This window comes from Panthera uncia, chromosome D2, assembly GCF_023721935.1.
Source record: "Panthera uncia isolate 11264 chromosome D2, Puncia_PCG_1.0, whole genome shotgun sequence".
Classification (NCBI taxonomy): Eukaryota; Metazoa; Chordata; class Mammalia; order Carnivora; family Felidae; genus Panthera; species Panthera uncia.
This window is the reverse complement of record NC_064818.1, coordinates 12,611,096-12,631,767: the sequence shown is the minus strand read 5'-3', so window position 1 is coordinate 12,631,767 and position 20,672 is coordinate 12,611,096. Positions and strand designations below refer to the sequence as shown.

Here is a 20,672-nt window from a genome sequence, read left to right as displayed (position 1 = left end):
GCAGCACTGTCATGACTCCTAGGAAGTTCTAGAAAAAAAAAAAATAAGGGTAAGACATGTGAAAGACGTGGGGCACCTGGGTGGCTCAGTCGGTTAAGAGTCTGGCTTCAACTCATCACGATCCCGCAGTCAGTGAGTTCGAGCCCCACGTCGGGCTCTGGGCTGACAGCTCAGAGCCTGGAGCCTGCTTCGGATTCTGTGTCACCCTCTCTTTCTGCCCCTCCCCAGCTCACGCTCTCTCTCAAAAATAAAGAAACTTAAAAAAAAAAGACATGTGGAATACTTACCTGTTAGAAGGATTATGAGGAAAAACTCTGGCTCAAATACAAATTTGAAGCAAGAGCCAAAAAGGCTGATTGCCCAATGGAAATGTCTCAGCAAGCCTGGACACTTATTTAGTATTTGGTTCTATTAAATAGCTCTGGATTATCCACGCTGATGGGAGAAACCAGTAGAAAAGATAACCACAGCCTAATTTACACTTAAATTTGGAATATCATTTATAATTTTTATGCAGTGTGTTTACATGAAAATATGGCCCTATTTTGCATTTGCCTATTGGTGCCTAAGGGAATAAGGAGGAAGATACAGATTGTATACAAAATGAACAGCATACATGCAATCACATTTGTTTAATTTAATTTACAGGAGTAAAAAGCAACCTCCTGGGTCACCACATAAGTTGCTTACGTTGATGGTGTGGTGGAGAGGACCTAGGCGGAAAGAACAGAAAGGGTCTCCCTTTCCATTTACGGTCACTATGTGGTCACCTCCCATGGCACCCTCTGCCCCCTTCACATAGTATCATACCAAACCAATGGTAATAAATTCAGAGGAGGGAGTGTGTAACTGGGTCCTGGGGGTGTGGTAGCATCTCTGTGGAAGGGTGATTCCTACCAAGAAATTTAATTTTGAAACCGCTTTATTATCTTTACAATAATAATCCTTATTTGCTCATAAAATAACCCCCCAAAAGTTCAAAGCTGGGAGCAAAAGTCAACCGCCACTTGGTGACAGCGCTCTGGTGAACATCTTTTTAGGTATCTTACTATTCAGCCTTCACATGCAATTTCAGATGCTGTTCTGTAACATGCTATTTGTCACTCAGTACACACAGATGTCTGTCGTTGTTTGTAATTAGAGTATAGTGTAGCATTGTCTCTATGTAACTTACTTAACCAGTCCCTACTGATGGACAGTCAAAAATTATAATTTGTTGACACTGTAAATAGTGCTCTGATGAAATTCTTACTTCCCATCATTATTTGCGAGATTGTCTCTGGGTAAATTCCTAGAAGGGAGCATACTGGGTCAAGATAGACACAACGAACATTTTGATACATATTCCAAACTATCCTTCTGGAAGAGTGTATCACTTTCCACTCGACCATCGAAAGCCTCTGACTTCTTTGCTTCACAGCTGATGGATGACAATGGATTTCATCAAAGATTAAAAACATCGACAGTCTTACAATAATCAAGATATGGAAGCAACCCGAGTGTCCATCGATAGACAAGGGGATAAGGAAGATGTGGTATAGATAGGTATAGATACATACAAATGGCATATTGCTCAGCCAAATAAAAGGATGAGATCGTGCCATTTGTGACAACATGGATGGACTTAGCGGGCATTATGTAAGAGAACTAAGTCAGTCTAAAAAAAGATGAACACCACAAGATTTCACTCCTATGTGGAACCTAAGTACACAAAAGAATAAATAAAAACAATCACACCTATAAATACAGAGAACAAACTGATGGGTTACCAGAGGGGAAGGGGGGCAAAATGGGTGAAGGGGAGTGGGAAATACAGGCTTCCGGTTATGGAATGAAGTCCAGGGAATAAAAGGCATGGGGGAGGGAACATAGTTAATGATACTGTAACAGTACTATGTGGTGACAGATGGTAGCTACATTTGTGTGAAATGACAGCACATATAGAGAAACTGAGTCACTGTTTTGTACACCTGAAAGTAATGTAACATTGTGTGTTAACTATACTAAAAACAAAACAAAACAAAACAAAACAAAACAAAACCAGTCTGGGTCTCAGCGTTGCTTGTTTGTTTTTGAGTAGATCTCAGTGTTGTTTCGAGCGTAATTCTTGTATTATTTAAGGAGGTAAATGTCTCTTCCTGTATTTGACCATGTTTATATTTCTCTATTTTAAGCTACCCATTGGTGTTGTTCATACAATGAAAGAAACAGAGGATATTTTATTTTCTTACTGACTTTCCAGAGAAATTTCAGAGAGGTTTAGAGAAATTAACCTTTTATTACTCAGGTAGCAGATGTTTTTCTTATTTTGTGAATTGGGGGGTTTTTACCATCTCAAATTTTAAAAAATAAGGTCAAAGTTTCTAATTTGTGGGGTGCCTGGGTGGCTCAGTTGGTTAAACATCCAACTCTTGGTTTCGGCTATGGTCATGATCTCATGGCTTCACGGGTTCACACCCCACGTTGGGCTCTGTGTCGATAGCACAGAGCCTGCTTGGAATTCTCCCTCTCCCTCTCTCTGCCCTTCACCCACTGACGTTCGCTCTCTCAAAAATAAATAAATAAACTTAAAATAAACCACTTTTACTTTAGGAACCACTTTTGTGGTATGTTTGGCCTTCTCAGATGTTTATAAAAGCATTTGCTCCTATTTTCCTAGTACTTTGTTATATTTATTATTTTTTAATTTTTTTAAATGTTTACTTTTGAGAGAGAAAGAGACAGAGACAGAGCATGAATAGGGAAGGGGCAGAGAGAGGAAGACACAGAATCTGAAGCAGGCTCCAGGCTCTGAGCTGTCAGCACAGAGCTGGACGCGGGGCTCGACCTCACGAACTACAAGATCATGACCTGAGCCAAAGTTGGACGCCCAACCAACAGAGCCACCCAGGCACCCCTATATTTGTTATATTTAAATGTTTGATCAAAGTTAAGGAATGAATTGTGTCTAGTGAAATTCATATTTTGAAGCCATCAACCCTAATATGACTATTTGGAGATAAGTTCTTCAGGGACCTAATTAAGGTTATATGAGGTCATAAGGGGGGGGGAGGTCCCTAATCTGATAGGACTGGGTCTGTTTAAAAGAATAACAGACACCAGAAAGTTCTCTCTTCCCCTGAGCACAGAGGGAAGGCCATGTGAAGACACAATGCGAAGGCAGCTGTCTGCAAGTCAAGGACGGAGGCCTTACCGGACATCAACCCTACTGGCACCTTGATCTTGGACTTTGAACCTTCAGAACTGTGAGAAAATAAATTTCTGTTGTTTAAGCCACACAGTCTGTGGTATTGATTTGAGATACCATCTGTATCCTTTTCCAAATTCCCAGTACACTTGGATCTATTTAGGACTTCCTATTATGTTCTGTTGATCTATCTAATCATAAATCTTTAAGTGCTCTGATTTTAAAATAAATTCTAATACCTGGCAGGAAAATTCTACATATGTTCCTCCTTGCACATATATGCTTAAAAAAAATATTCCTGGATACTCTCACCATTTATTCATCTAATTGAACTTTAGAATAGTTTTCAGTTTGCTTCCTCCAAAAACAGAAATAGAATTTTGATTAGATTTGTGTTGAATTTATGTTAATTTACAGAGAACAGACATTTCTACAATATAGACCCTGCCTGTTCAAGAACAAGGACACTTTCCTTTAATCAAATTGTCTTACCTTCCTGTTTTCAAGTCTTATGCCCTTTTCTGTTTTGAGTGTTTGTTAAAAAAATATATGTCTAATGGATTTACATATGGCATTCTCAAAATCAATTTCGCTAAGAGATAGTTTATTTTTATTTATTTATTTTTTAAAGTTTATTTATTTTGAGAGAGAGAACAAGCAGGGGAGGGGCAGAGGGAGAGAGGGACAGAGGCTCTGAAGAGGGCTCTATGCTGACCACAGGGAGCCTGACGTGGGGCTCAAACTCATGAACCACAAGATCACAACCTGAGCTTAAATTGGACACTTAACCTACGGAGCCACCCAGGTGCCCCAAGAGACAGTCTGAAAAGGTTCCTGAGGCTGACATTTATTTCATACTATGGCCACCACTGTATGGCCCTGTGGTCAAAGAATGTAGTATGAACCATTTTTACTTTTTAGAATGTAGTGGTGCTTAGAGAAAAGTGTTCTTAATGTTTTCTGGATAAAGACCTATACCTTATCATCTATCTGTCTACCTATCTACCAGATCAACCTAATTAATTTTATTATTAATATATGATTACCTCTCTTTTGTCTAATTGATCCACCATGGACTACGAAAGACACACTATACTCTTACACAACTTGTTCATCTTTCTTGACATTTCTTCAAATTTTGCTTTGTATATTTTGACATAATTGGACCGTATGGTAAGACTATGTTTAGACTATGTTTTCATTTTTCTAAATTTTAGTCATTCTAATAGTTGTGTTGGGGAATACCAATGTTATTTTAATTTGTCATTCTCTAGTGACACATGATATGGAGCATTTTTTCATATGCTCCTTTGTTATCTGTATATCTTCTTTGGCGAGGCGTGGGTTCAGATCTTTGGTCTTTTTTCTTTTTTTCAACGGGGTGGTTTGTTTTCTCACTGTTGAGTTATAAGAGGTCTTTGTATATTTTGAATACCAGTCCTTTATCAGATATGTGTTCTGCAAAGATTTTCTCCCAGTCTGTGGCTTGTCTTCTCATCCTTTCCACAGAGTCTTTGACAGAGAAGCTCTTAATTTGAATGATGTCCATCTCAGCAATTCTTTCTTTTGTGGATTTTGCTTTTGGTGTTATAGCTAGAAACTAATTGCCAGACCCACGGTCATCTAGATTTTCTCCTGTGCTGTCCTTTAGAAGTTTTCTAGTTCTGCCTTTTAGTTTGGGTCTATGATTGATTTTGAGCTCATTTTTGTGAAAGGTGTAAGGTCTGTGTCTTGATTTAGTATTTTCCATGGGGTTGTCTAGTTATTCCAGCAGCATTTGTTGAAGAAACTATCCTTTCTCCATTGTATTGCTTTTGCCTTTTTAGAGATCAGTTGACTATATTTATGTGAGTCTGTTTCTGGCCTGTCTATTCAGTTTCACTGATCTATTTGTCTATTCTTTTGTTGATATCACATTGTCTTGATCACTGCAGCTTTATAGTAGGTCTTGAAATTGGGTAGTGTCAGCCTTCCATCTTTCTCTTCTCTCTCTCTCTTTTTAATGTTTATTTATTTATTTTGAGCAAGACAGATAGAGCATGAGTGGGGGAGGGGTGGAGAAAAAGGGAAACAGAGAATCCCAAGCAGGCTCTGTGCTGACAGCGGGGCTTGGACCCACAAACCATGAGATCATGACCTGAGCTGTAATTAAGAGTAAGATGCTCAGTCAACTGAGCCACCCAGGTGCCCCTCTTCTCTTTCAATATTGTGTTGGCTATTCTGTTTTATTATTACTATTTTTTAATTTAAAGTTTATTTACTTATTTTTGAGAGAGAGAGAGAGCAAGCGAGCATGGGAGCAGGGGAGGGACAGAGAGAGAGAGACGGAGAGAGATAATCCCAAGTAGGCTCCATGCTGTCAGTGCAGAGCCCAACACATGGGGCTTGAACTCCTGAACCTTGAGATTGTGACCTGAGCCAAAATCAAGAGTTGGATGCTCAACCAACTGAGCCACTCAGATGCCCCTCCATATAAACTTTAGAATCAGCTTATCAGTATCAAAAAAGCCAACTTGCTGGGATTTTGACTGGGATTGTCTTGAATCTACAGATTAAGTTGGGAAGAACCAACATCTTAACAATATTGATCCTCCTATCTATGAACATGGAATATCTTCATTTATTTAGATTTTCTTTGATCTCGTTCATAGGTTTTGCAGTTTTTCCTCATGTATATCTTGTACATATTGTAACCAGTGGTTACAAATGATTGACCTGAAATGGTGAAGGTGAGTGGATTAAACCTGAAGTGATAGCTGTAGACCCTGAAATCAATTGCGTCAAAGTCGATTGGGAGAAAAGTTGTGAGCGACGTGGCTGCTGATACAAGAAAGAGGGTGGGTCCTATTCCTGTTAGAGTTGGAGTTGTGACAGTTTCAAGTAATGCACAGCATAATAGCTCTGGAGAAATTTGGGCTATTGGACCATAATAGCTCTGGAGAAATTTGGAGGAAGTGGACTATTCAGCTGAAGCAGCTTAGTCTCCAATAACACTCAACTCAAGTGATATTAATGTAATACAATCTAGTAAACCAAAGCCCATTGGTAACCTGGGCTTGAGAAGATGGTTTGTTTTCTAGGTAGAACTGTGTGGTCAAACTAACTGCAAGATTCTGTTAAACATTAGAATGCCCAAAGCACCATCTAATGAAAAATACACAACATGACTAGAATAACCTCGAAGGTTGGGAGAAAAGAATAACCACAATGGGTGGGTGTAAGTTCTTCATCAGATTATGTTTGCTTATGATCAACCTATGTTAGGGTCTAACTTTTGTAATGAAAGGTAGTGTTGAAGTAAGTGGACTCTCGGGTCATTCCTATGGAAGAAGTTCACCCTCTGCCTCACTGGTGACGTTCACACTATAAGACATCTAGTATTCTTTTGGCTGCTGCTGTTGATGTTTATATAGTTTATGAACTGACATAGATGGGCAGAGATCTCTTTAATCATTTGGTACCTAATGGAGTAAAAATGTTTTCTGATGCCCAAATCTGAAGTCTATAAAGAGTAAAAATTGAAAAGAGTGACCCTATCTCATTAATATCCAGCAGAATTCCAAGACTGAATATTGACCTAGAAACCATAACCTGGTAAAGACTTTGTATACCAGTGATAGATTGTTTTCTTTTTTAATGCTTATTTATTTTTGAGAGAGAGAGAGAGAGAGAGAGAGAGCCAGGGAGGGACAGAGGGAGAAAGGGACAGAGGATCTGAAGCTGGCTCTGCACTGACAGCTGTTCTAAATAGATTAAATCCATCCTTCAGCGTGACCAATGCCTGCTATGACCCACGTAGTGTGCGGATTGCAAGGACAAGATACTCAGCCCCGGCTTAGATGAAATTTCTGACCCGGTGAGAATTTCCCTAGAAAATGTCTTATAGTCTTAATGTATGTTACTATGCATAAATTAACAGAAACTGTGCACATCTGTATCTCCTTTAGTGAAACCCAATTGGATAAAATGAAATAATTCTGCTAAAGAAAAGAAGCACAAATTTGCATTATATTTAACTTTCTGCCTAATTGAGAGTTTCGTTTTCTGTTGCCTAGGACATCAACGACCACTCGGCTCCGTGGAGAATTCTCTGCAGAATTTGAGAATTTTTACATAATCTTAGGCTGCAATGAACGGAGATGCAATGCTGTCCAGACCGATATTTCTGCCCTTGGTAGGTAGGGCCCTATAGTTTAATAATAAGACTTGAGGTTCTGCGTTGGTGTCCCCACTTCATCATATAACTGTGAGCCAAAGTTTTCTTGTCTGTGAAGTAAGGTGGAGTAGCACCAATATCTCAGGGGTGGGGTGAGGATTCAAGCACTTAATACATATGAAATTAGGGGTACTTGTCCTAAAGGATCGCTTCCTCTGCCTGTACACTTAATGGGCTTTTTCTTCACTGTTGAGATTAAGTAACCTCAGCAGTATATGTGTCTATGGGCTTATTATCTCCTATTATCGTCTGTCCCGGAACACGATGAGCTGTTTGCATCTGCAGATTCAAGTCTTCCTTTATTTAATGAAAGCTTTTTATTTATTTATATATTTTTTAAATGTTTTATTGTTTAATTTTGAGAGAGAGAGGCAGAGTGTGAGCAGGGAGGGGCAGACACACACACACACACACACACACACACACACACACAGAATCCGAAGCAGCTCCAGGCTCCGAGCTGACAGCACAGAGCCCGATGCGGGGCTTGAACTTATGAACCGCGAGATCATGACCTGAGCCGAAGTCGGACGCTCAACTGACTGAGCCACCCAGGCGTCCCTAATGAAACCTTTTTATATTCTACCCTTAAGAGTGTTTTCTATGCCATTTGTTCTCTCTGCCGGGAACACCAGCATTCAAATCTTGGAATGTTCCTGTCAGTCTTTATTTGTATCACTCTCTCTCTAACTGCTTTTATCTGACTGTTCATCTTTTTCTTTTGCATTATGTAGGCGTTTCCTAAGCCTGTGCTCTGTGTCAATAATTTGTTTTTCTATAGTGTGTGTTACACTCTTTGCTGCGTTTAATGGTGTTCCCTCTCCCCTGTCAACTTTTTTCCTTAGTTTTTCCACCTCCTCCTTTTCCAACTCATTCTTTTTTCTCTTCTTTGAGCTAGGGTTTCATAGATTCTATATTTGTTTTACATTTTTTGACTATAACACAGTTACCTAAAGTTTTCTTTGGTTTTCTGGAAGAAAACTTTTTCTTACATGAATACTTTATTGGTCCTTTATATGCCATAGCCTAGTTTGAGGTTTTCTGGCAGTATATTTACATAGGTCCATAAAACTTGTATGGAGCTATGTAAATATAGGTCCCTGAAAGACCCCGAATAGCCAAGGCAATCTTGAAGAAGAAGAACAAAGCTGGAGGTTTTTTGATACGGGGAGGAATCACAATCCCAGAGTTCAGGATATACTATAAAGCTGTAGTAATTAAAACAGTATGGTACTGGCACAAAGATAGACCATAGATCAGTAGAACAGAATAAAGAGCCCAGACATAAACCCACACTTGGGGCGCCTGGGGGACTCAGTCAATTAAACATCCGACTCCTGATTTCGGCTCACGTGGTGATATCATGGTTTGTGGGACTGAGCCCCACATTGACCTCCACACTCACAGTGCAGATCCTGCTGGGGATTCTCTCTCTCTGTCCGTCCCCCGCCTGCTCTCACTCTCTCTCTCTCTCATAATAAATAAATAAACTTAAAAAAATTAAAAACACAAACCCATGCTTATATAGTCAGCTAATCTATGAAAAAGGAGGCAAGAACATACAATGGAGAAAACACAGTTTCTTCAACAAATGGTGCCAGGAAATCTGGACAGCTACACGCAAAAGAATGAAACAGGTCACTTTGTTACAGCATACATAAAAATAAACTCAAAATGGATTAAAGCCCTAAATGTGAAAACAAAACCATAAAACTCCTGGAAGAAAACATTGGCAGTAATTTCTCTGGCATCAGCCATAGAAACACTGTTCAAGATAGGTCTTCTAAGGCAAGAGAAACAAAAAGCAAAATTAAGCTAAAAGGCACTCTACTAAATGGGAGAAGATATTTGCAAATGATTTATCTGATAAGGGATTAGTATCCAAAATATATAAAGAACTTGTACAACTCAACACCAAAAAACAAATAATCCAATTAGAAAATGGGCAGGGGACCTAACTAGACATTTCTCCAAAGAAGACATCCAGATGGCCAACCGACACATGCAAAGATGCTTAACATCACTCATCATCAGGGAAATGGGAATTAAAACCACAGTGAGGTGTCACACTTCACACCTGTGAGAGTGGCTAGAATCAAAGTGTTGGTGAGGATGTGGAGAAAAAAGAACCCTCACACACTGTTGGTGGGACTGCAAATTGCCGTAGCCACTGTGGAAAACGGTACGGAGGCTCCTCAACAAGTTAAAAACAGAAATACCATATGATCCAGCAATTTCATTACTGGGTATTTACCCCAAGAAAACAAAACACTAATTTGAAAAGATATATGCACCCTTATACTTACAGCAGCATTATTTATAATAGTCAAGATAGGGAAGCAGCCAAGTTTCCATTGATAAGTGGATGAAGAAGATACGGTATTTACGTACAATGGAATATTACCCAGCCACACACACACACACACACACACACATACACACACACACAATGAAATTTTGCCATTTGCAACAACACCAATGGACCTTATGGATGGTATAATCAATAAGACCTTGATGGTATAATCAATAAGAAGGTAAGCACCACAACAGAAAATGTGCTCTTAAAGTGGAGCAGACAGCCACATGTAAAAAAATGAAACTGGACAGTTATTTCATAACATCCATAAAAATTAACTCAAAATGGAGTAAAGATTTGAATATGAGATTTAAAAAAAATTCTTTGGGGGCGCCTGGCTGGCTCAGTCTGTAGAGCGTGTGACTCTTAATCTCGGGGTTGTAAATTCGACCCCACGTTGGGTGTAGAGATTACTTAGAAATGAAATACTTAGATCTCGCGGTTTGTGAGATTGAACCCCGTGTGGGTGCAGAGCCTGCTTGGGATTCTCTCTCTCCCTCTATCTCTGTCCCTTCCTCTCTCACTCACTCTCTCTTTTTTTCAAAATAAATAACTTAAAAAAACGGAAAACAAAATCTTCACAAAATTTTGTTTGAAACAGAAATGTATTCCCAGAGTAGTGTGCAAAAGCATTAACTGAGGCTTCTTGGAGGCTTCCCTCCCCTCCTCCACTGACTCCCCAGCTCTCTGAATGTGGCGGGGGCGGGGGGGGGATGCAGATGAAGGGAATATGTACCCATAATCAAAATGGTCTGGCTCAAAGAATGGTCTGGTGCTAGGAGAGTCTGGGGAACAGACTTCATTGCTGGTAAGATTTTAAACTGGTACCACTTTTCTTTTTATTTTGTAATGTTTATTTATTTAGTTATTTTGAGAGACAGAGAGAACTTGAATGCAGGGTGGGGCAGAGAGAGAGAAAGAAGGAGCAGGGGAGGGGCAGGGAGAGGGGAGAGAGAGAGAGAGAGAGAGAGAGGGAGAGAGAGAGAGGGAGAATCCCACCCAAGCAGGCTCTGAGCTGTCAGCTTGGAGCCTGGCATGGGGCTCGATCCCATGAACCACGAGATCATGCCCTGAGCTGCTGAATCAAGGGTTGAGCTGAAATCAAGGGTTGGAAACTCAACCCACTGGGCCACTCAGGGGCTCCTAAACTGGTACCACTTTTCATGGGGAAATCTGATATGGATTCAAACACTTTAGAATAGAACATATCCTTTGACTGAGCAATTTCAGCCCATAGGAATTTATCCTAAAGAGACAATGAAACATGTGCAAATTTTATCTACCAGTGTGGTTGCTGCAGTGTTGTTTAAAAAGAAGTACTGCAAAATTGGAAATAAGGGAAATGTCCAAGGATGGGAGACCAGTTAAATAAATGATTGTGCATCAGGTGAGGAAGAGAAGGGACAGTAAAAAATGACATTTTAGGAGAGTATTTACTGACCTGGATGTACCATCACAATATACTGTTTGGTGATAAACCAGGTTGCAAAAGGTAACAACCACAATTTTATAAAAAGAAAACTAGGCCAACAGGTAGATGGAAGAGTACGGAAATGTAGTGGTTATAAATCATTCACATTTTCTTCCTTATACTTTTATCTACCAAAACTCTCGCAAGTAAATGAATACCATTTTCATGAACAGGGAAATGCTGTTCTTTTCGAAATAGGAACTACGGCCTCCCGCACAGGCCACTTACTCAGAGTCTCGCTGATATGGAGAAGGACTGTCATCACCTGTCATGATATACTCTCTCTTCTTCCATGTCAATAACCTCCCACACTAATCTACTCCTGCCGTCGTCTTTCGGACCGTTCATCAACCGACAACGTTCCCGCTGCCCTGTTTTTAGCCATCTGCGGAACGCAAGTTGACATAAAACCGGTTGATGTGTCAGCAATCTGCACATCAAGCTTGTGCTGACAAAATTAATCTCAGTCTAATGACAGCCCCCTTGGGGATGGTGAGTACATCCCATCGCTCTTAAAATCATCTGCCACAGGCCTTAGGGCAAATAAGGGAGAGACAGACAGACAGACAATTGAGCATATCATCACTCGGCAAGTCCGTCAGCTGTTTCCTCCTGGTCCCGTTGGAGAGTTAGGTTTGCTAAAGGGTGTCGTCTACCTCCAGATCCCACCAAGTCACAGCCCCTGGCAATTCCTTTTCCCCCCGGGACCAGGGAAATCAAAGCACCCTCAGCAGTGCCCAGTGGAGACACAGCTTCCACAACCCTTCCTGGGAGCCTGTGACCCAGCCGGCTCAGGACCTCTGTATTTTCCCCCTGGGACAACACCTTCTCCCCAGCTGCTCTCCTCTCGGGCTGACCGGCCAGCTCCAGGGACCATTTTCTCCACTTAAACCTTTTATGCTTTGCTCAGCTTGTATCTGCCACAACTGTTCGACAAATTCTCACTGCTTGGTGATCAATGTCATTTACGTACCTTCCTGGTAGAATTTTGTATAGCGTAAGCCTCTAACGGGTGAGCGAAAGAATAAGGCTATGGGGTATTCTTTTCCTTAGGACCAAAACAGTCTCCAGGATGTCATCTGAATGTGTTCTTTACTTCTTTTGTAGGATCCCGAGTATTATTTTCCAAGACTTTCGCTTTTTGGGAGGCAAAAAGCTATGCTGGATCTTCTGCGCTGAATCTTCTTTGCTCTTGTGATACACGGGGAATATTAGTAGCTGATACAGGTTCTCAAAGACAGCACCCATGTTTGTTGAGAAATGCCCTGATGAGCTCCTAGGTCGGACAGAGAAGAATCCCATGGATGCTGGGAAGCAGGGCTGAGTTGGGGGAGGAACTGAATAAACATGAAATGAAGGTAGAGAGGGCACTGAGGTGGTGGGGAGGGGGTCTCTGAACCCAACCGTGTGAGGGCCTGAGGTCCGGCTGTGGCCTTTATAAAGCGTCCCTCCTATGCCCCCTGCATCATTGAGGACAAAGCCGACACCCGCACAAGTGCTCTTATGCAGGTGATGTTTTTAGGGGACAAACAGGACTTCAAGACCATAGTGGGTATTTTGGCTGCATTTTTCCGCCATGAACTGCTCAGACCTGAGTTCACGCTATTATTTTTTCTTACCTTTGCAACCCAAACAGCTGCTTAACGCAGTTACTTTCTCTTCTCTCCTCTCCTTTATTCTCATGAACCGCGAGCGTGCCTTCCTCTCCTTCCACATAAGACACTCCCCCAAACACGGTAAAACCACACAGCCCAGAGGGGGGCTCCACAGTTGCCTATGTACCTTGGCAGCCGTGTCCTTTCCTGCTTCGTGCCCGACACCTGCCCGAGCTCGCGCTGTCCTCCGGTCGTCATCGGAGGCTTCCACCTGGGGGCCAGCTCTGTGGGATGGCAGTCGCAATGATTTCTTCCATGAAGCCTCCAGAGGTTTCCCTCCAGCGTGTTCTTTCCTCTCTCCAGGGCCCCATGAAAGGCACTGCCCAGTCACCTCTTCCGCGTTCTCCCCACACACTCAGCCTGTCCTTTCCTCCTTCACGTGGACCTGGGATTCCCGTCCCTTTCTGTATGAGTTCAGCGAATTGTATGACCCGCTCATCTGCTTCCCTGGGGCTTCCCTCTGTCATTTACCGTCCAGGCTCCCCTTTTCCTTCCCCCCTCCTGCAGTGACCTCTCGCCCATTCTAGAAAGGCCACCTCTTCTCCCTGGTGACTCTCTTCCTCTTTCCTCCCTCCTCAAAGCCCTTATCGAAGTCAGTTCGGAGTGTCCTTGATGGCTTCTCTTTCTCTCCAGATTCCGTCTTTATTGTCTGGCTAATTGATAACAATACGCACCTCATTTTGCCAGGACTTGCATTAACTAGATTTTTCCCCAAAGCCATGCTGTGTTCAGAAGCAAGGGGGGGTCTAGTGCTTAAAACCACGTGTGAAGGGGTGCCTGGGTGGCTCAGTCGGTTAGGCGACCGGCTTCAGCTCAGGTCATGATCTTGGTTTGTGAGTTTGAGCCCCGCATCGGGCTCTATGCTGACAGCTCAGAGCCTACTTCAGGTCCTCTGTCCACCCCCCTCTCTGCCCCTCCCCTGCTTGTTCTTTGTCAAAAAATAAATAAACTTAAAAAAAAAAAACGGTTAAAAGGGTACATGTTATGTGTATCTTACTACATTAAAAAAATACATGTTGGGGCACCTGGGTGGCTCAGTCGGTTGAGCATCCGACTTCGGCTCAGGTCACGCTCTCACGCTTCACGAGCTCGAGCCCCGCGTCGGGCTCTGTGGCGACAGCTCCGGAGCCTGGAGCCTGCTTCCGATGCTGTGTCCCCCTCTCTCTCTGCCCCTCCCTCACCTCTCCCCCACTCGCACTCTGTCTTTCAAAAATAAATAAACGTTTAAAAAAAAAAAGAATGTGCAAGGTGGCCCATGATACTGGTCCACTTATGCCAATTTGCATCACGCTGGACCCCCTCCCCGTGTCTTCTATCATTATGTCACTTTCTGTGCACGCCGCTGCCTCCTTGGATAGCTCGAACCCCAAGGCCCCGGGGGAGGGAATAACTGTCGCGATGGAGGCAGGAGCTGGTGCTAGCTGGCCGTAACTGCAGCGTGAGGTGGGGGGAAGGGGTCTTGGTGATGGGAACCTTGGGGAGGGACTGTCTGCTCTGCCAGCGGAAGGCTTTAGGAGGCACCCGTTGCCCCCTTGCAACCTGTCTTCTATGAATCCCGGATGCCTGGGCGAGACCCCTGATTCCAGGTGCCCAAAGGCCGCTGGACTTGAGCCTCCTAGTGTCAGACTCCTGGCGGGGTTCCAGCTCTATCACAGTCAATGGCCCCGCATGCTATTTCAGAGCGACGTGCTCTGCCCGGCCTCCTGCAAATCTAAGTGACATCTGGAAAATAGGTGGCTTCATCCTGCTCCAGCTCTCCCAGCACGAACAGACCTACGCTGAGCAGCGAAATGAACACGGTAGGAGGCGACTGGCACCTTCCTTCACTTTCCCCAAAGGAACATTTGACAAACACGATGCACGGTTCAATGCTCCACTCTCAACAGCGCCCCTGTCAAAACACCCGACACTGCCTAACCTCGAAGTCACTGGATCAGGCGGGAGAACTCTGACTGATCTCACTGTTAAACTCTCTCGCTTATTGGCATGACAACAGGGCTAAATAGAGCTGAGACGAATATGAGTCTATTTTTGGCCATTCCTTACGGAATTCATGCACACTGTGTATTCTGCATCCTTTGGATCCTTGAGCACACTTGGAACTCTGAGGCAAACGCTCATTTGTAAATGTTACAGCTGCCAAGGCCGGCTGGCCGCTCTGCCGGGTAGCGTGTTAATAACTCTCGCGAGGAAATGGGAGGACCGCTCCGAGCTGGGTTTGGGGCAGGGGGTGAGGCCGGCTCGGGCGTGCTCACCTTCACCCTGTCCATACAGGCTTCCATCTTAAGCTGCTCGACGGCCTTCCGCGCTTGGGAGATGCTGGTATTACTGTTATTCGACATGCCTTCTTTCATTCTCTGCCCCTGCAACGAGCAAAGTCAGAGGGTTGGAAGTGCGGCTTTTCCCCAAGTTCGGGCGGAGCCCTCGCTCTTCTCCCCGCTCCCACCACCCACAGCGTCTCTGTCCACGCCAGGGAGCATCTGTGAGTAAACCCTCCCGGGACGAGCGGAAGAAATGCTTCACGAGGGGGACGGGAGCAAGACCTTAGGCTTTTGCCTGGGGAGACTTTCTCAGCCGTGAGTAGAGGGAGCGGAAGATACTAGATGGTCCCAGCGTTAATCCCCTGACTTTTGTGTGGTACTTTGTTAGCAGTAAATCGTTTCCCTACACATTTGTCCGTTCATTCCCCTAGCAGCCCCGAAGGCTGGCAGAACAAATTAAGTTTGGTTTTGTTGAGTCAGGAAAGTGCAAAACTCAGAGAAATTAAGCCAATAGCTAAAGGTCTCACAGCCAAACTTTGTGGATCCAGAACCCAAACGCAAAGCTTTGAAGCCTAGGTAAGGGGTCTTTCTATAGCTTCCTAACGGCCCTCCTGGCATTCTACAGCTCTAAGTACAAGTTTCCCCTGAATACAGTCGCTTTATTATTAATGTTAATTTGCCCTCATTCGAAAAATTTTACGGACTTGATGCTGGGAGCTTTTATTTATTTTAACTTTTAGAAATATTTATTTTTGAGAGAGCACACACATGCAAGCGAGGGATGGAGGAGGGGCAGCGAGAGAGGGGGACAGAGGATCGGAAGCAGGCTCCACCCTGAGAGTTAAGAGCCCGATGCGGGGCTCAGACTCGTGAACCAGGAGATCATGACCTGAGCCAAAGTCGGACGCTCAAGTGACTGAGCCACCCAGGTGCCCGAGTTTGTTTTTAAACAATCACAGATACACACACACACACACACACACACACACACACACACACCCTATCCCAAGCAGAGATCTGTATTTGTAGAAGAAAGAAATTCTCCCTGATCTGACATGTAAGGGTGCCACATGACTAAGAAAACACTGGAATGCGAACTGTTCCACAAGAAAGCACAGACTTCTACACAGGTGCCCACAGTTCCAGTTGCCCCATCTAATGAGAGACCACTTGGAAGGGGCCTAATCATTCAACCTCAGAGCTGCAGGTGGGTCGCACAGGTGACAGTGGCTTCCAAAGGCACATAGTGAGGGTTGAGGAGACCCGCCCAGTATCTTGGTGTATAGGCCACGCTCTGTGGGGTTTCCACATACGTGCTAACTCTGTGGTTCAGGCGAGGCATGGCAGCAGCCTCATTTGTCCACAGGCAGTGTTTTGAAAAATAAAGGTTTCTTGTTTTTTTTTATGTTTCTTTTGAGAGACAGAGAGACAGAGACTGAGAGACAGAGAGACAGAGAGATAGAGAGACAGAGAAAGAGAGAGAGAATGAGTGGGGGAGGGATGGAGAGGGGGAGACAGAGAATTCCAAGCAGGCTCCATGATGTAAGCACAGAGCCCAGCTCGGGGCTCGATCTCATGAACTGTGAGATTATGACCTGAGCTGGAATCAAGAGTCGGATGCTTAGCCGACTGAGCCACTCAGGTACCCCCAAAAGTTTCTTGTTCTAAGATATAGATCAGTCACCTAAATTAGAGTTTAACAGGTAGGTGTTCCTGTCTTGCTTGGGAACTTCTACTCAACAAGAAGAGAAGGAGAATAATGAATAGTTGGGGCTTGGAAACCCAGGGGGACAGCCACCTAAACCCTGCTATGTAGAGATGCGCTTATGTGTTCTGCATGTGTGTTCAGGTCTGTGTGTGTCCCTGTGTGTGCCCACAGGCCTGTGGTACGTGCCCTGTGCCAGTCCATGTGTGTGTAGCTGTTCCTCTGTGGGTGTGGGTGTTGATGTGTATCTGCGTTCCTCTGTATCCACACAAAAGGAAGAACAGTCTGGTTCTCAACCTTCCCCGGCCTGATGCAAGGAAAAAAGGACCCACAAATCATTGCTCTCAGATCCTGATCCTCTCTTCCCATTCCAGAATTCATCCTTCTCCTTCCCCATATTTGATCTTGGGATTTTAGAAGTTGGGGAAGGCACCGAAGCAGGGCACAGCGATGGCTGAGTAGAAGGAAGCCGAGGCCAGGGTCAGCAGGACTGAAGATGGAAGACACGGGGGAAGGGCCAACCAAGGAGGAGGAGAGGGGCTCTGCACTGGGTGGGTGGGTGTGAGTGTGTTTAAGTGAGAGCAGGTGTCCCTGTATAGGAACTGTTACTAGCAGAATCAGAGCCTCGTCAGACCCCAGAGCGGCCATCTCCCTCCCTCTGGCCCCTGACTGGCTGCATTTAGAACACCCCAATCCCACCCCACTATTTTCTCATTCTTCCTCTGTTTACAAAGAGGGGCACATTTTCAACTACTCCACTCTGCAACACAGAGGAGAACTCTGGCTGAATGCTTAATATTCAGAAAGATCCCAATGAGCTGTGTTTGGCTTCTTGTGTCCTGGAGATAAAATAGGCTGGTGGGGTGGGGGCTCCAGAACCTGAGATGCATGGACTCTTAACCCTGCCCCGTCCTGTCAGCGCCTCCACCTCCTTGGTGGCCCCTCCCGTGTCCCCTCCAGACCATGTCTGTCCACAGCCCCAGTGTCACCTTCTCACCACAACCTCTGAGCCTTCCTTGCTCACCCTTTTCCTCCCTCTCAGCCTCAAAGTGCTATGTCCTTCCATGGCTGTCTCCTCGGTGACAGCCTTCCCTAGTGTCACCCAGAGCCACAGTCAGCCTAGTGGACAACCCAACTCATGGTCCCTCTCTCCCAAGACTTGTCGTCTTTCCTTTGTCTTTCCCATCATACCAATCCAACACCCTCCCCACTCCACTCACACTAAGGGGCTGCAAGGTGCTTCCGTGGAAGCCCCCCATGTGCTGGGACTGGTGCCATCACACACAGCCAGCCTTAGTGGGTCCTCAAAGCTGCCCGCCATCTCACTCCCATTCCCGGTTACCTCGTGTTTACTTCCCTTGTTGAGGCATGAGAGGAGATACCCCCTCTCTGGCTGCCTTGACTGGGTCTTGCCATACTGGCCACTGGGGACTGACCCAGGGCAAAGTCAGGAGACTCGCAGGAGTCTCCTGGGTCATCTGGCACTTGTGGCTGGAAGCCCGGCCTCATCCAAGGCTGACACTGCCCGTGTGGTGGGGCCGTCTCTCCTCAGGCTCTGCCCTGTCACTCGCCCTCTTTCTCCTGTAACGTTGGTGTCTCTGGGCGCCCTCTCCTCAGCATATACAAATAGTCTTTTTCAACACATGAAAACAAATAGCCAACAACGAAATGGAAATCCCTTGCTCTCCCCAATTTCCGCTCTCGCTCAAGAAAGAAGAGGACGAGTAACTACAGCTGCCCGTAACTAAGAGTGGAGATGCAGAAAATAAGGGCAGAAGGCACTCTTCCTGGGACACAGGATGACAAGCCTGCTCCACTCCACCTCCTCTGCCCTGCTCCCCCCTGGCCCTGTCAGACCCCCTTATAGGACGTTGCTCTTACTGCCATCAGTGACCCATACTGTTTCATGTCTGTTCATGCTCTCTCTCCGAGTGGCCGGTAAGCTTTCTCCCAGCACACGTACCCAGGACCTGGAATGCGACCGACCCCCGATCTAGACACCTGTACTTCACAACCTCCCGAGGGGATTCTGGGCATGGGCCACAGGGGGAGAACCATGGCTGGCTTTAAAGCTGCTCCATTGCTCCTCGGCGTCCACCAAATTACCTTGTGAGGTGTTCCACGCACCTTCGGGACTCTCTGAATCAGCCCTTTAAAAAATGTAGGAGGGGCCTGGGTGGCTCAGCCAGTTAAGCATCTGACTCTTGATTTAGCATCAGGTCATGATCTCACAGTTTGTGAGTCTGAGCCCCGCGTCGGGTTCTGTGCTGACAGCGTGGAGTCTGCTTGGGATTTTCTCTCTCTCTCTCTCTCTCTCTCTCTCTCTCTCTGCCCCTCCTAGACTCATGGGCACACACATTCTCACTCGAAATAAATAATCTTATAAAAAAATTTAATGAATGTATGAATCCCTGGGGAGCTTGATAAAACACAGATTTTGATGGAGTGAGTTGGGGTATGGTCCAACAGTCTGCATTTCTTTTTTTTTGAGAGAGAGAGAAAGAAAGCGTGAGTGGGGGAGGGCCAGAGGGAGAGAGAGAGAATCCCAAGCAGGCTTCATGCTCAATGGGATCATGACCTGAGCCCAAATCAAGAGTCAGATGCTCAACAGACTGAGCCGCCCAGGCGCCCCCAAGAATCTGCATTTCTAACAAGCTTTCAGCTGCGGCTGATCCGTGGACCACATCTTGAGTAGCAAGTGACATTTGAATTGCTCAATGTTAACATTGGAGCGTAGAGGTCCAGGTCCGATCCCCTACCTTCTCAAATGAGGAAACCTATTCAGGAAGGTTCGATAACCTAATTGCGTGGAACTCCTAGTGAAAGTGGGAGGAAGCACCTCCCTAGTGTGGCTCCCAGCTTGTCCCCTCTCCGGGGCCTAGTATGGCATCTGGGGCAGGAACAGGGTTTCCCTCTTGCCACCTGGTCTCTCCTACTCTCCCAGCACAGACTCACCCCTCGAGTGATCCTGAACTTTGCCTAACTTAGGACTGAGAAGGCCGTGGGCCTCTTCTGTGGTCATCCAGTCATCCAGTTCTCCTCCCTTCTCCCCCAACAGGGGGCCCATCCACTCACATGGGGGAGGACGTGACGGGGTGGCTTCATAAGGGCCCTACATCTGCTACGGAAGGGGGCAGGGGGACAGGATGGTGACAGCTGCTGGGAGAAAGTGACGTGTGAGGACCGGGCCACACACGGAGATCCTGACAGCCCAGCCTCACCCAGGCCCACACGCGCACTGCAGGCAAAGACACCTGCTCTCCAGAGGGAACCCGCTCCTGGACACGACACACCATTTCCTTACCTGCTGAGAGGCGCAGTGACAGGCCTGGGCAGGTGGCAGCAGAGGCTGACAGTTGTCAGAGGAGAGGCCGATGCGCGGCTCCTGCTTTGAGGCTCACCTGGGGACGCAACCAGAGACGGGTCGACAGGTGTGGCAGAAGCCGGCTGTCCCCCAACCGCCCGGCCCCCAGGGCCCTCTGCTCCTGCTTTGGCGCTGTCTCTGCAGCCCGCGGAGTCTCCTTATCAGATCACACGGGAGACGGTGAGCTACGGGCAGGAAGGGAAGCCCCGATCGCACACAGCGGAGCGGGAACACCTCGGGGCCACGGGCTGGCCCGGCTCTCCCTTCCCGGACTGCCGGTCACCCCCAGCCCCACGCGGCGACCCGCTTCTAGCCAACCTCTGCCCAACGGAAACAGTTTAGATGCCTTTTCTTATTATAAAGAGCTAGGCCAATTGGAGGAAAATGTGAAGAGAGAGAAAATTACAGCAAAGAAAATAAAAACCAATTATAGTGCCTCTTCCCATTAACATTATCC

General features: G+C 45.6%; 1 protein-coding gene across 1 annotated transcript in view; it reads right to left on the bottom strand.

Annotated features, from left to right (window-relative positions):
- GNG4 (G protein subunit gamma 4) overlaps positions 1 to 20,248 on the bottom strand; it is a 28,328-nt gene extending 8,080 nt beyond the window's left edge. Inside the window, exons 1-2 of the mRNA XM_049644966.1 lie at positions 20,156 to 20,248; positions 15,141 to 15,248 (exon numbers count right to left, since the gene is read on the bottom strand). Coding sequence (XP_049500923.1) covers positions 15,141 to 15,239 — 99 coding nt within the window. The 5' untranslated portion in view covers positions 15,240 to 15,248; positions 20,156 to 20,248. The remainder of the gene's footprint in view (positions 1 to 15,140; positions 15,249 to 20,155) is intronic.
- Positions 20,249 to 20,672: the final 424 nt, after the last annotated feature.